The sequence below is a fragment of the Protomyctophum parallelum genome (genome assembly GCF_964188405.1).
Source record: "Protomyctophum parallelum genome assembly, chromosome: 19".
NCBI lineage: Eukaryota > Metazoa > Chordata > Actinopteri > Myctophiformes > Myctophidae > Protomyctophum > Protomyctophum parallelum.
Genome location: NC_139717.1, coordinates 32,150,161 through 32,162,660, shown reverse-complemented (window position 1 = coordinate 32,162,660; position 12,500 = coordinate 32,150,161). Strand labels below are relative to the sequence as shown.

Genomic DNA, 12,500 nt, shown 5'->3' with positions numbered 1-12,500 from the left:
ACGTATAGCCAAAGGCATTATACAAAGATTTGGATGTGGACCCATCTTGAATTATCAACATGGTGCCCATAGCAGCCATTTTTCAAGATGGCCGCCAAATGAAAAAGGCCTTTTGGTGGTTCTGGACAACCGTGGGTCCGACCGACTCGACACCGAGCACTGCACTCCCTGTGGGGGTGTGGAACATGTGTGTCGAATTTGAAGTCGGTGGGGCGAACGGTTCTCGAGTTACGTGGATTACAGATGTACAGACACACACAGACTTGAATATATGTCAATGGGCAATGCCCATTGGGTTTTCTTTAGATGATGGGTAAGAAGAGAGACATGTGATGTCAGGTGGTGTGGGCTAAGAAGTGGTCAGGTCTAAGATAAAGTATATGAGATGTACAGTAAGTGCAAAGAGAGATGGTGAGGGAGGGAGAAAATTATTTGTACCAATTGACCAGACAGTAGACAGTAGTGTAACAGGTTAAGGTGAGTATAGAGATGGAAATGTTCTAGCAAGCGAAGCCAGTGTATTGAGAATATGGGACATATGTGTCAGGAGTTATTTGTGAGAGGGAAGATGTATACGATGGTAGTGAGACCAGCCATGCCGTACGGTTGGAAATGGTGGCACTGATGAAAAGGAGGCACAGCTGGAGGTGGCAGAATTAAGGATGCTATGGTTCTCATTAGGAGTGAAAAGGAAGGACATTATCAGAAATTACTAAATTAGAGGATCAGCCCAGGTTAGAAGGTTTGGGGATAAAGCAAGAGAGGTGAGGTTGAGATGGTTTAGACATGTGAAAAGGAGGGATGAGGGTACATTGGGAGAATGATGCTGAATATGTAGCTGCCAGGTAAGAGGATGGCCAAAGACGAGGTTTAAGGATGCTGTGAGAGATAACATGAAGGTGGCAGGTCACAGAGGAAGATGCAGAAAACAAAACCAAATGGGGTCCATGTGTGGTCCAGCCCTATGGAATGTAAAATTCAAGCATGTGCTAATGAAAAGTATTTAAAATATATAGTTTTGATGCTCATCCTAGATCCTACTACTATGCAAAGCAATATGTCCGTTTATCCGTCCGACTTCTCCTACCAAATCACTCCGTTAGTACACATCTCTCACAAAAAATAATGCATGCCACAGAAAACCATCTGCACTACATTGCATCCATGTCATATTTACTGTACAAATATTGCTTTTGTATGACATACTGTTATTGCGCAACATTTCACTGTGACGCAAATTACATTACAATTTCCACATTAACCGACCCCTCCCTTTTCCCTGCGCGTGCACACACACACGGTACTGTACAGTACACTACAGTATGTTACAGTACAGTATGGTAAAGTACAGTACAGTACAGTACGGTACAGTAACGTGCGGTACGGCACTGTACAGTACAGTAGAGTATGGTACAGTATGATACCATAAAGTATGGTACAGTACGATGCAGTACAGTATGGTACAGTGCAGTACAGTGTGGTACAGTACGGTACAGTATGGTACTGTGCAGTACGGTACAGTACAGTACGGTACAGTATGGTACAGTATGATACCATACAGTACAGTACAGTACAGTATGATACCATACTGTACAGTACAGTACAGTACAGTACAGTACAGTACAGTACAGTACAGTACAGTACAGTACAGTACAGTACAGTACAGTACAGTACAGTACAGTACAGTATGATACCATACAGTAAGGTACAGTACAGTAAAGTATGATACCATACAGTAAGGTACAGTACAGTAAAGTATGATACCATACAGTAAGGTACAGTACAGTACAGTACAGTACGGTACAGTACGGTGCGGTACAGTACAGTACAGTACAGTATGATACCATACAGTAAGGTACAGTATGGCACAGTATGATGCCCTACAGTGCCGTACAGTATTATACAGTATGGTACAGTACATCACAAAGGTATAGCCAAATATATGCTGAAATGCAAAATCAGTCTAATATTGGTGGCCATCTTGAAATTAATGGCCGCCATCTTCTCTCACAATATGGCTGTTAGCCACTGTAGTAATATGAGTATTGTGAGACAGAAGGAAGCTTCTTAGATATTACAAAGTTCCTAATTCAAATTCTGCATCAAGAATACTGTATAATTCAAGACAGAGATCATCCATATTTAACCAGTCTGAAAAATGGCGGCCATTTTGAATTTTCATTGAAAATGTTATATTATCCAAAAGAAACATTTACCAAGTACTATGCATGGAAATATGTCCAAATATGTCTCAAATATCATATTATATCCATCACTCATAAGAAAACGGTTGTTGCTGGTGGCCATTTTTAAAAATGGCTGCTATGGGCACCATGTTGAAAATTCAAGTTGGGTCCACATCCAAATCTTTTTAGAATGCCTTTGGCTATAAGTGTACCAAATTTCATGCTTTTATCACAAACTGAACGATTCATTGATATAGTGGAGCTAAGCTGCTGTACTATTTGTATCTATCCTCGCTTTATCGGTCAATGCATGAACAACGATCGAGGAAAGACTGGTTTCATTTTTATGCTCAGCACAAATGGAACAAACTTCAGGACTGTGTGAAACTGGTTGGTTTGGTGTCCATAGAGACATTCACAGTGCTTCTCGACATGCTGTAATCAAGGCGTCCTTGAAAAAGAGAGCTATAGCGTGCTCTCAATAGGCTTCAGTTCCAGAGCATTGCTCCCTTAACTCAGAAGGCAGCATGTCCAAATGTGCTCATGGAAACAAGACAATCACCATTGGTGGAGGCTTGTGTAGAGCTCTGACATTTAACAACCAGTCCAGAAAATAGAGGTGAAACATGATTATACCACTCAGGAATTACTGTCCCACGCATACTGTACATATTACATAATCAGTTTGACATAGTTTTCCCCACAAGCTCATATTTATCCAGTAAGAGTCTTCTATGAATGTGGCCCGTTCCTTGTAGAGGTTTTATTATACCATTAAGGTTTTTTTTAAATCAAATCTAGATCTGAATCTATCAATTTCATACATTATGCCTCTCTGGCATATTATGACATTCATATGAATACTGTCCTCATCTAATGCACTGGTTTTCAACATGGGGTCCGGGGACCCAAATGGGTCCAGGCCAGGGGGTCCCCAGCTAAATGATAGTTAGGATCCAAATGGACCATTATGGGTCTGTAACTCTGAGAGTGTACAAATGGAGCCAAATGTACCCGTATAAGGAGGGTCCACCCTTGGAGTTAACAGTGCAGCTTTTACAGTGTAGATTGGGGTTCCAGACATTAAAAAATATATCTCAAATGTGGACTAAAGCATATCAAACTGCAGGTCCTTATAATTCAAAAGATTGAGATTGACTGAAACTAGCATTTCATAAAGCACACAAACAGCAGCTCTATAACCCCACAAGACTTCCCCTCTCTCTAAACATTGCTGCTTCAGCGTATTGCTTTGCTTAGTAAATATCAAACGAGTGAAACACATATTGCTTTGATGCCACTATTTCCTAGTTTCACAATCAATCCTGTGAATGTGTTGTACGTCAGCTGCATGGCTCGAGCCTGGTGGCAGAGAGGTGACAGGTGAACGCAACATTGTAACCTAAACGGCAACAGTAACCACCCCAGTGACCGGCTGGCTTAACCCCAGGATACAGGACTTCATTCACGTCCTGAAGAAAGCATTATAAGCAGCAACACATGCAGCATTAGAGAAAATATGAGCACATCAGTTCACCTGGGAAATTACCAGCTGACAGCCTCATCAGCCATTACCATGCAGCATCATCACATTCACTGCACACGCACGCACGCACGCATGCACGCACGCACGCACACACACACACACACACACTCTAACCATTATGTTTGCCTTATTCTCCCTCCCTCCCCCTCTCTCTGTCTGTCTATTTAGTAATGGATTGAACGGTACCATATCAGTGTACCCATTAGAAGGTCCCAAGGCTGGCATGATGCCAACCCCTTCCAGCGCCAATTCGCCCTCTGCATTCACCATCTTGGACGTGGACCAGAATGCCTACCTGTTCGTGGGAGGAATCCTGGGAAGTGTTAAGGTCTGTCTGTCTCTGTCTCTGTCTCTCTCTCTCTCTCTCTCTCTCTCTCAAATTAAAAATGTCTGTTTTGAAAATGTTTTAACCTATGACATTTGACCTTTAACCCTAATAAAAGTAAGTAAAATAATTGTAATATGTTTTTTTGTTATCATTAGAAGGTCTAGAACATGTTTTATCCATTATTGTGAAAGATATCCCCCAAATGTAAATTATTAATTTATTATATTATTATATAATTATTATAAATGTGAATAACATTTTCATCAAACTAACTAAACTTTATTCATTTTTTTACATATTTTTTAACATAAGTCCTAGTAGTACAAAGGTTGAAATCTCTTTTTTGCAAGTAGAAATATATCCGGGTCTTACAGGGTTAAGCGGCAGCCATTTTCCAAGAGTGATGTGATCATCCGGTGCCACACAGTGAAAACCACCATTGCTTTTACGGCGTATTAGAGAGGCTGTTAAATAGAATAAGTCAAGAAACGTACCGCTTTCTACCGAGCTATCTACAAGTTCACAACACGTCACACGTATTTTCTCTTGTTTGTCCTATGGCAACGTACAGTATATAGGGCTTAAGTGGTTAATACGTCTATAATGTGATATGGATGATAAAGGTATGCATACATGTCGCATATGGATGATAAAGGTATGCATACATGTCGCATATGGATGATAAAGGTATGCATACATGTCGCATATGGATGATAAAGGTATGCATACATGTCGCATATGGATGATAAAGGTATGCATACATGTCGCATATGGATGCCACACGGCTGTAGCCTATTTTCGGCACGTGGCACTGATGTGAGACTGAGCGTAAATTTGGCTTGATCGTGACTGACTGTGATATATCATTAGCTCACTTATACCTATATTCATGCACTGCAAGCTTTTCTTTCTTTCTTTCTTTCTTTCTTTCTTTTTTTCTTTAATTATTTTTTCTCTATCTAATCCCCCAATCTTTCATTCCCATTCATTATCGCTCTCTCTCTCTGTGTGTGTGTGTGTGTGTGTGTGTGTGTGTGTGTGTGTGTGTGTGTGTGCGCGTGTGTGCGTGTGTTGTAGAAAGCAGAGGCGGTGAAGAGCACTACATTCACGGGCTGTATGGGAGAGACGTTCCTGGACAAGAAGCCCATCGGCCTGTGGAACTACAGGGACAGAGAGGGAGACTGCAAGGGCTGCGCGGTCAGGTACTTAGACCAGTCCGCACACAAAAAAATAGCAGATCTACAAGCACAGAGCGTGTCACACCACGACACGTTTTGAGCTTGTAAATCGGCTATTTTCAAATATAAGATGTACGTACACACTAGGTGGCAGCAAAGTGTAGCTAACCTTTGCCAGGCAATCATTAGCATTAGCTCATCGCTCAAACGTGTCGTGATCGATGCGAGACAAAAATCACAAATGACATCCGAACTTTGGATGGAGGGCGATTACCATGGTCAGAGTTATATGGCTTTGAAAATCCTACTTTCACATAGAAGTCTATGGGGCCGTGTGAAAAGATCCCATAGCTGGGGTGACAGAGGCGTTGTTCGTATATATGTTCGTACCTAGTAGATAACGTCCCATAGCTATAAAGTACGAACATGTTCGTACTTTATAGCAGAGAAAGAATTGAAACTGTAGGAAAAGAAAATGGTAGTTTCACTCGACTCGTAACCCTGTTACCCACAAATGGGTCCAGTGCCCTAGAATACGTCCAAGCATGTCTCTCTCTGTGTGTGTGTGTGTGTGTGTGTGTGTGTGTGTGTGTGTGTGTGTGTGTGTGTGTGTGTGTGTGTGTGTGTGTGTGTGTGTGTGTGTGTGTGTGTGTGTGTGTGTGTGTGTGTGTGTGTGTGTGTGTGTGTGTCAGCCCCCAGCGCTCAGAGAGCGAGGGCACGGTGCAGCTGGATGGGGAGGGCTACGCGGCGGTGGCGCGGCCCACCAGGTGGAACCCCAACGTCTCCAGTGTCACCTTCAAGTTCCGCTCCTTCAACGCAGACGCCCTGCTCATGTACCTGGCTACCGACGACATGGTACACCACACACACACACACACACACACACACACACACACACACTGATGCATGCATGCTCATGTACCTGGCTACCGACAAATCTACGAAATGCTACAGAGTACAGACACACCGATGCACGCATGCATACACAGATATCTCTCTCTCTCTGTCTGTCTTTCTCCCTCTCTCCTTGACACCTTGTGTGTGCCTGCGTGCCTGCGTGCGTGCGTGTGTGTGTGTGTGTGTGTGTGTGTGTGTGTGTGTGTGTGTGTGTGTGTGTGTGTGTGTGTGTGTGTGTGTGCGTGTGTGTGTGTGTGTGTGTGTGTGTGTGTGTGTGTGTGTGTGTGTGTGTGTGTGTGTGTGTGCGTGCAGAAGGACTTCATGTCTCTGGAGCTCTCAGAGGGCAAGGTGAAGGTGAACTTTGACCTGGGCTCAGGCGTGGCCACTGCCACCTCGCCCAGCCGCCACAACGACGGCCGCTGGAAGTCCCTCACCATGTCCAGGAACAAGAAGCAAGGTACCCTGCACACAGGCACACATTATGAACAAGAAGCAAGGTACCCTGCACACAGGCACACATTATGAACAAGAAGCAAGGTACCCTGCACACAGGCACACATTATGAACAAGAAGCAAGGTACCCTGCACACAGGCACACATTATGAACAAGAAGCAAGGTACCCTGCACACAGGCACACAATATGAACAAGAAGCAAGGTACCCTGCACACAGGCACACATTATGAACAAGAAGCAAGGTACCCTGCACACAGGCACACATTATGTCCCTCACCATGTCCAGGAACAAGAAGCAAGGTACCCTGCACACAGGCACACATTATGAACAAGAAGCAAGGTACCCTGCACACAGGCACACATTATGAACAAGAAGCAAGGTACCCTGCACACAGGCACACATTATGAACAAGAAGCAAGGTACCCTGCACACAGGCACACATTATGAACAAGAAGCAAGGTACCCTGCACACACTGACACAGGCACACATTTGAAGTACAAATGTCGGGTTTCTACAGTCAGTGGTTCTCACATTTTTCATGTCAAGGAACCGACAAAATTATATGTATTTGTGGACTCAAAATATTTGGTTCCAGGGACCACCAGACCAGAAGCAAAGATTTGAGTAAAGAAATGTTTGTTTTCAAAATATATATATTTCAAAGATTGAAGAATTATATCAGCTACAAGCTTATAGCACATCACAAAGTGGTGCGCTATGAGCCTGTACAAGGCTCATAGATCTGCTACTTTTGAATAGGCAAAGTATTAATAATGGTTAAAGTGGTTACACAGATGCTTTCACTGTTTTCATTGGTTAAAGGATTTTTTTACAGGGAGGGACCCCATAAGAGAAGATTTGCCAACATTTTGTCAGCATTAAAAAAGAAAATCATATTCACACAACACACTGCAAAAGCAGCCATTAGAGCCAAGTGTGTTATTTGACAACCCCCTTAGCTGTGACATAATCACAATAAACCGTAGCATAAAGCAAATATGGCAATATGAAAATTATAGACACGTCCCAATTAAAACTGTGGTTAATTAAGTAATGATAGTGGACAGGGAGGGAGTGCTAAGCTGTGAGGTGTTGGCATCGGTGGGCTGAACCATGGCCAATATCACTGACCTTGACTGTGGTTGTTGTTTTATTATCAATATCAGGGCTGAAAACATTGATTTTGTCTTTGCATGCATATATTATATTGTGTGCCTAGGCATCTACAATTTCCACTATTTTGGAAACATGTTTAAACACTATAATGGATACATACCCAAAATAGCAATTGGGTTGTTTTATTAAGTTATCTATTATTCTCATATAAATCGATTGAATAAGATTGTTCGAATAGCTTTTGCACCCCTAAATCAATATTTAGGATTGTATATCAAGACAATGATGAAACACGTGCATTACACTCCACAGCACACCATTTGGGAAGTACTGTACTGTAGATAATTGTGTGTGTGTGTGTGTGTGTGTGTGTGTGTGTGTGTGTGTGTGTGTGTGTGTGTGTGTGTGTGTGTGTGTGTGTGTGTGTGTGTGTGTGTGTGTGTGTGTGACGTGTGTGTGTGTGTGTGTGTGTGTGTGTGTGTGTGTGTGTGTGTGTCCCCGTCCACAGCCACGGTGTCCATAGTGGACGTAGACAACAGTGTGGAGGAGAAGCTTGTGGTGACGTCACCGGGTTCTGCTACTGGCCTCAACCTGAAGGACAACCAGAGGATCTACTTTGGAGGCCTGCCTACTGTTGGAAACTACAGGTACGCACGCACGCATGACAGACTGATATTTGTCACAAAAACGTGCACACCTGTATTGTGTACATGCATTATTTAAAATATATATCGTGGCTGTCGGGCAGAAACCTGTTTGTGTCACACAAAAGCATCAAAAGCAGCAGCACCACGTATTGAGCTTGCGGACCTGCTACTTTTGCTGTCAATGAATTTGAATCATGAATGGTTTTGGACGTATGCGATTTCCACCCGACACAGACCATAAGCATTGCTGTCTACTGTTTAGTGAATTCAAATTCAATGCAATTTAAGCTGAATATTGTTATTGTGAATAGGTTCAATATAAGTATTTATACTGTATTAGCACTATACAGTAACTCTACAACTGTGTGCGGTGAATACACCACAGCCACAGGTTGTTGAGTTAGTCGCTTGTCAGAATGATGCATGTGCGTGCGCTATTCTGTGCTAATACTGTACTGTTATGTTTTATCTTTACAGCATGCAAGCCAGGTAAACAAAACAATTAGAGACTATAGTTTTCACATCTTACAATTTTATCTTCGCTGCATAGTGCTTATCACCTGCTGCATGCGGTTAGCCACGCTGATGTAATGGGTGGGTGGGTGTGTGTGTGTGTGTGTGTGTGTGTGTGTGTGTGTGTGTGTGTGTGTGTGTGTGTGTGTGTGTGTGTGTGTGTGTGTGTGTGTGTGTGTCTGTGTGTGTGTGTGTGTGTGTGTGTGTGTGTGTTTAAGAAAGAGATAAGAGAGGAAGTATTGCGTGTGTGTATAAATGTGTTTCTTTATCAGTGTTGTCCCACGCACGCTTATAGGCTGTTTTGAATGGCAGCTTGAAACATTATTGTAATTCTTTGGTGGAATTTGACGTTTTGTCCATGCAACTCAAGACATCCACTTTTGAAGTGGAGTTTTCAGGATGTTAAGTTACAGAGCAATTGTTATAACTTAATTGGGCACTGCAGCTTTTATGCAACTTCCTAAACAGTTGGCTAATAGACTCAATGGATTCATCCATTGGCCCATGGACCATACTTTAATTGGTCTAAAGTTTCGGTCGCTCTACTGTATGTACAAAGCAATGGACGAATGTTTGATTCTGTTGATTTCTGATTATTTAAATCTGAGATTGTAGGCCTACAAATAGAACTAAATGGACCCGTCCATTTGGTTCCATTTGCACACTTTCAGATTAGATTTAGATTTTAATGTGTAGCCTACTAGCCCTTGATCTAGCCAATCCTCTAGTCTAGTACAGTGGTTTTCAACCAGTGGTCTTGGACCACCAGTGGTCCTTGGTGGGGTCCCAGGTCGTCCCAGCTAAATGATGGAGAGTCGGTAACCAAATGAACCCTTATTAGATATTTAACTCTTGAGAGTGTAAAATGAAACCAAATGACCCTTACGGGTGCATTTGGTTTCATTTTAGGCTCTCAAGAGTTACATTATTGTTAAACATCGCTAATTTAAAAGATGTCTATGCCTATAGAGAATGTAAAATAATTGTTATTTTGATCAACCTTTGCCTGTTATCTCTCCTAATGGTACCAACATCAATACAGCATGGAATTGTGGAAAAAAACGATAATATAATATTCTTTAGTTTTGGGTCTGAGAGAGGCTAAATGTCATCAAATGGTGGCCCATGGCTCAAATGCTGCATACATAATGGACCTTGATATGTAAAGGTTGAAAAGCAGTATGCTTCAGGTCTAGTCAATTACGTGTAGGCTTCAGTGCTTTATTGATATGTATTTACAGTGCTATTCAAATGTGCAATGTTATGAAATACTGAACGGGGTGCATACTTAGTTTAGACTAGTCATTGGTTAGACAAGGGTTAAGGTTAGGTTTAGGTGTGCTGCCCCGTTGGAGGTTAGGGTTAGGGTGAGGGTTTGAGATAGGTTGTAGTCGACAAGGAAATGGAAGGAGCAAAACCTTGATGGAGAGTGAGTGAGTGACACTGTATGAAATAAAACTTGTCTTCCAGGTCCGAGGTGATTCTGAAGCGCTTTGCAGGCTGTCTGAGGGACATTGAGGTGTCCAGAACACCCTACAACCTCCTCAGTAGCTCTGACTACACTGGAGTTACTAAAGGATGCAATGTAGAGGTAAGAAGACTGACTGACTGACTGACTGACTGAATGACTCACTCACTCACTCACTCACTCAATCACTCACCGTGCGTGCGTGCGCGTGTGTATATATATACTGTATATATATATATATATATATATAGTGAATATATCTTATTCACTCGTTTATTATTGCATCGTTTTGTTAAAAAAAAACGTTTTTGAAGCAAGACAGATATATAAAAAATTGAATAAAACAACGGAAGGTCAGAAATCTGGTGATTCTCCACTCACCTTGTGAGATTGAGATGAATTTTCATATTTGATAAACAAGCCGCTGACCAGCTCACAGACTTGGAGCTCCAGGCGTTCAGGACGGCCGTGACGGGACTGCGGCTGGAGGATGTGGCGTTTCAGGACAGTGGCGCTACACTCCTCTGTGACGTCTCCATGGGCCAGCCCCGCCCCATGGTCCCAACTGGCTGGCGCCGCCGCGTTTTCGACGCCATTCACTCCCTTTCACACCCAGGGGTGAGGGCGTTGGTTAAGCTGGTGGGGGCCAAGTTCGTCTGGCCGGGCCTCAGGAAGGACGTAAAGGGGTGGGCTGCATCCTGTGTGGCATGCCAGCAATCCAAGGTACACCGTCACACTAAGGCCCCCCTGGAGCCGTTTTTCATCCCAGAGAGGCGGTTTGACCACGTCAACGTGGACCTGGTGGGCCCACTTCCTCCGTCCCAAGGGTTCACATATCTTTTCACCATGGTGGACAGGACCACCAGGTGGCCGGAGGCGGTTCCCCTGAAGACTAGCACATCTGCAGAGGTGGCCCGTGCGTTCATCTCCGGCTGGGTGACACGTTTCGGCACCCCATTGGACTTGACTTCGGACAGGGGGGCCCAGTTCACTTCAGAGCTGTGGAGCGCCGTGGCCGAGAGCCTGGGAGTGAAACTCCATCGCACCACGGCGTACAACCCTAAGGCCAACGGGATGTGTGAGCGGTTTCACCGTTCCATGAAGGCTTCTCTCCGGGCCACGCTCAAAGACAGCAACTGGATCGACCGGTTGCCATGGGTCATGTTGGGCCTGCGTTCGGCCCCCAAAGAAGACCTGCAGTCCTCGTCAGCCGAGCTGGTTTTTGGGCAGCCGCTGAGGGTCCCGGGGGAGTTCCTCGCTGAGCCTTCTGCCCCTTGGTCCGCTGCAGCTCATCATTCTGCCGGTCGGGACGCAGGAAGAGCTTTTGCCCCTGTTCCTGCACATCACTGCCTTCCCCGCTCCTACATCCCAAAGGACCTGATGGCGGCCCGATATGTGTTCATCCGTCACGATGCCCACCGCTCTCCACTGCAGGCTCCTTATGACGGGCCCTTCCAAGTCCTCGAGGCGGGGGCCAAGTACTTTGTGGTAGACATGGGGGGTAATAAAGAGCAGATTTCAGTGGATCGTCTTAAACCTGCTCATGTGGTTCCGGACGAGCCGGTGGAGCTGGCGCAGGCCCCACGCCGGGGTCGTCCACCAAAGTCTGCCCCTGTCCCGCCCCCCCCATCCGTGGCTACGCCTGCTGTTCCGCCGACGAAGCCTCGTCGTCGGCGTGGACGACCGCCTGCCCATGCCACTACCCCTGCCCCTTCCACATTCCCTGGGACGGCGAAATACAGCCGGTATGGCCGCATGGTCAGACCTCCTGAAAGACACTAGAGACACTGTGTTTGTGGCGTTGTACAATGATGTTTTGCACTGCATGTCAATACTGAAGGTTCTGGGGGGGCCTGTGTGGTGGACACTGAATGGGGACCTCACCTCAGATTGAGCACCATTGCACTGGGTGGTAATGGGAGGATGTAGGAAGTGATATAGGGAAGTGATGTACCTGTGTATGTTTGTTGTTTGTTGGAAGTAAAGTTCAGAGACTCACATTCTCCGTCTGCTCGTCTCATTCCTCAACTTCCACAACTGCACAGTTTTCTCTCTATCTCTGTGCACACAGACCTTTTATATGCACAGTTGCGCATGAACACACACACACACACACACACACTCAAGATAAATTTTTGTATTTCATCCCATTATACAAACTTAT

General features: G+C 44.5%; 1 protein-coding gene across 7 annotated transcripts in view; it reads left to right on the top strand.

Annotated features, from left to right (window-relative positions):
- Window positions 1-12,500, top strand: part of lama2 (laminin, alpha 2) — a 254,248-nt gene that overhangs the window by 219,161 nt on the left and 22,587 nt on the right. For all 7 annotated transcript variants that reach the window (XM_083790714.1, XM_083790710.1, XM_083790709.1 and 4 more), the window contains 6 exons: window positions 3,901-4,060; window positions 5,138-5,262; window positions 5,931-6,093; window positions 6,448-6,592; window positions 8,217-8,355; window positions 10,339-10,459. In XM_083790714.1, the coding sequence (XP_083646840.1) occupies window positions 3,901-4,060; window positions 5,138-5,262; window positions 5,931-6,093; window positions 6,448-6,592; window positions 8,217-8,355; window positions 10,339-10,459 (853 nt within the window). The remainder of the gene's footprint in view (window positions 1-3,900; window positions 4,061-5,137; window positions 5,263-5,930; window positions 6,094-6,447; window positions 6,593-8,216; window positions 8,356-10,338; window positions 10,460-12,500) is intronic.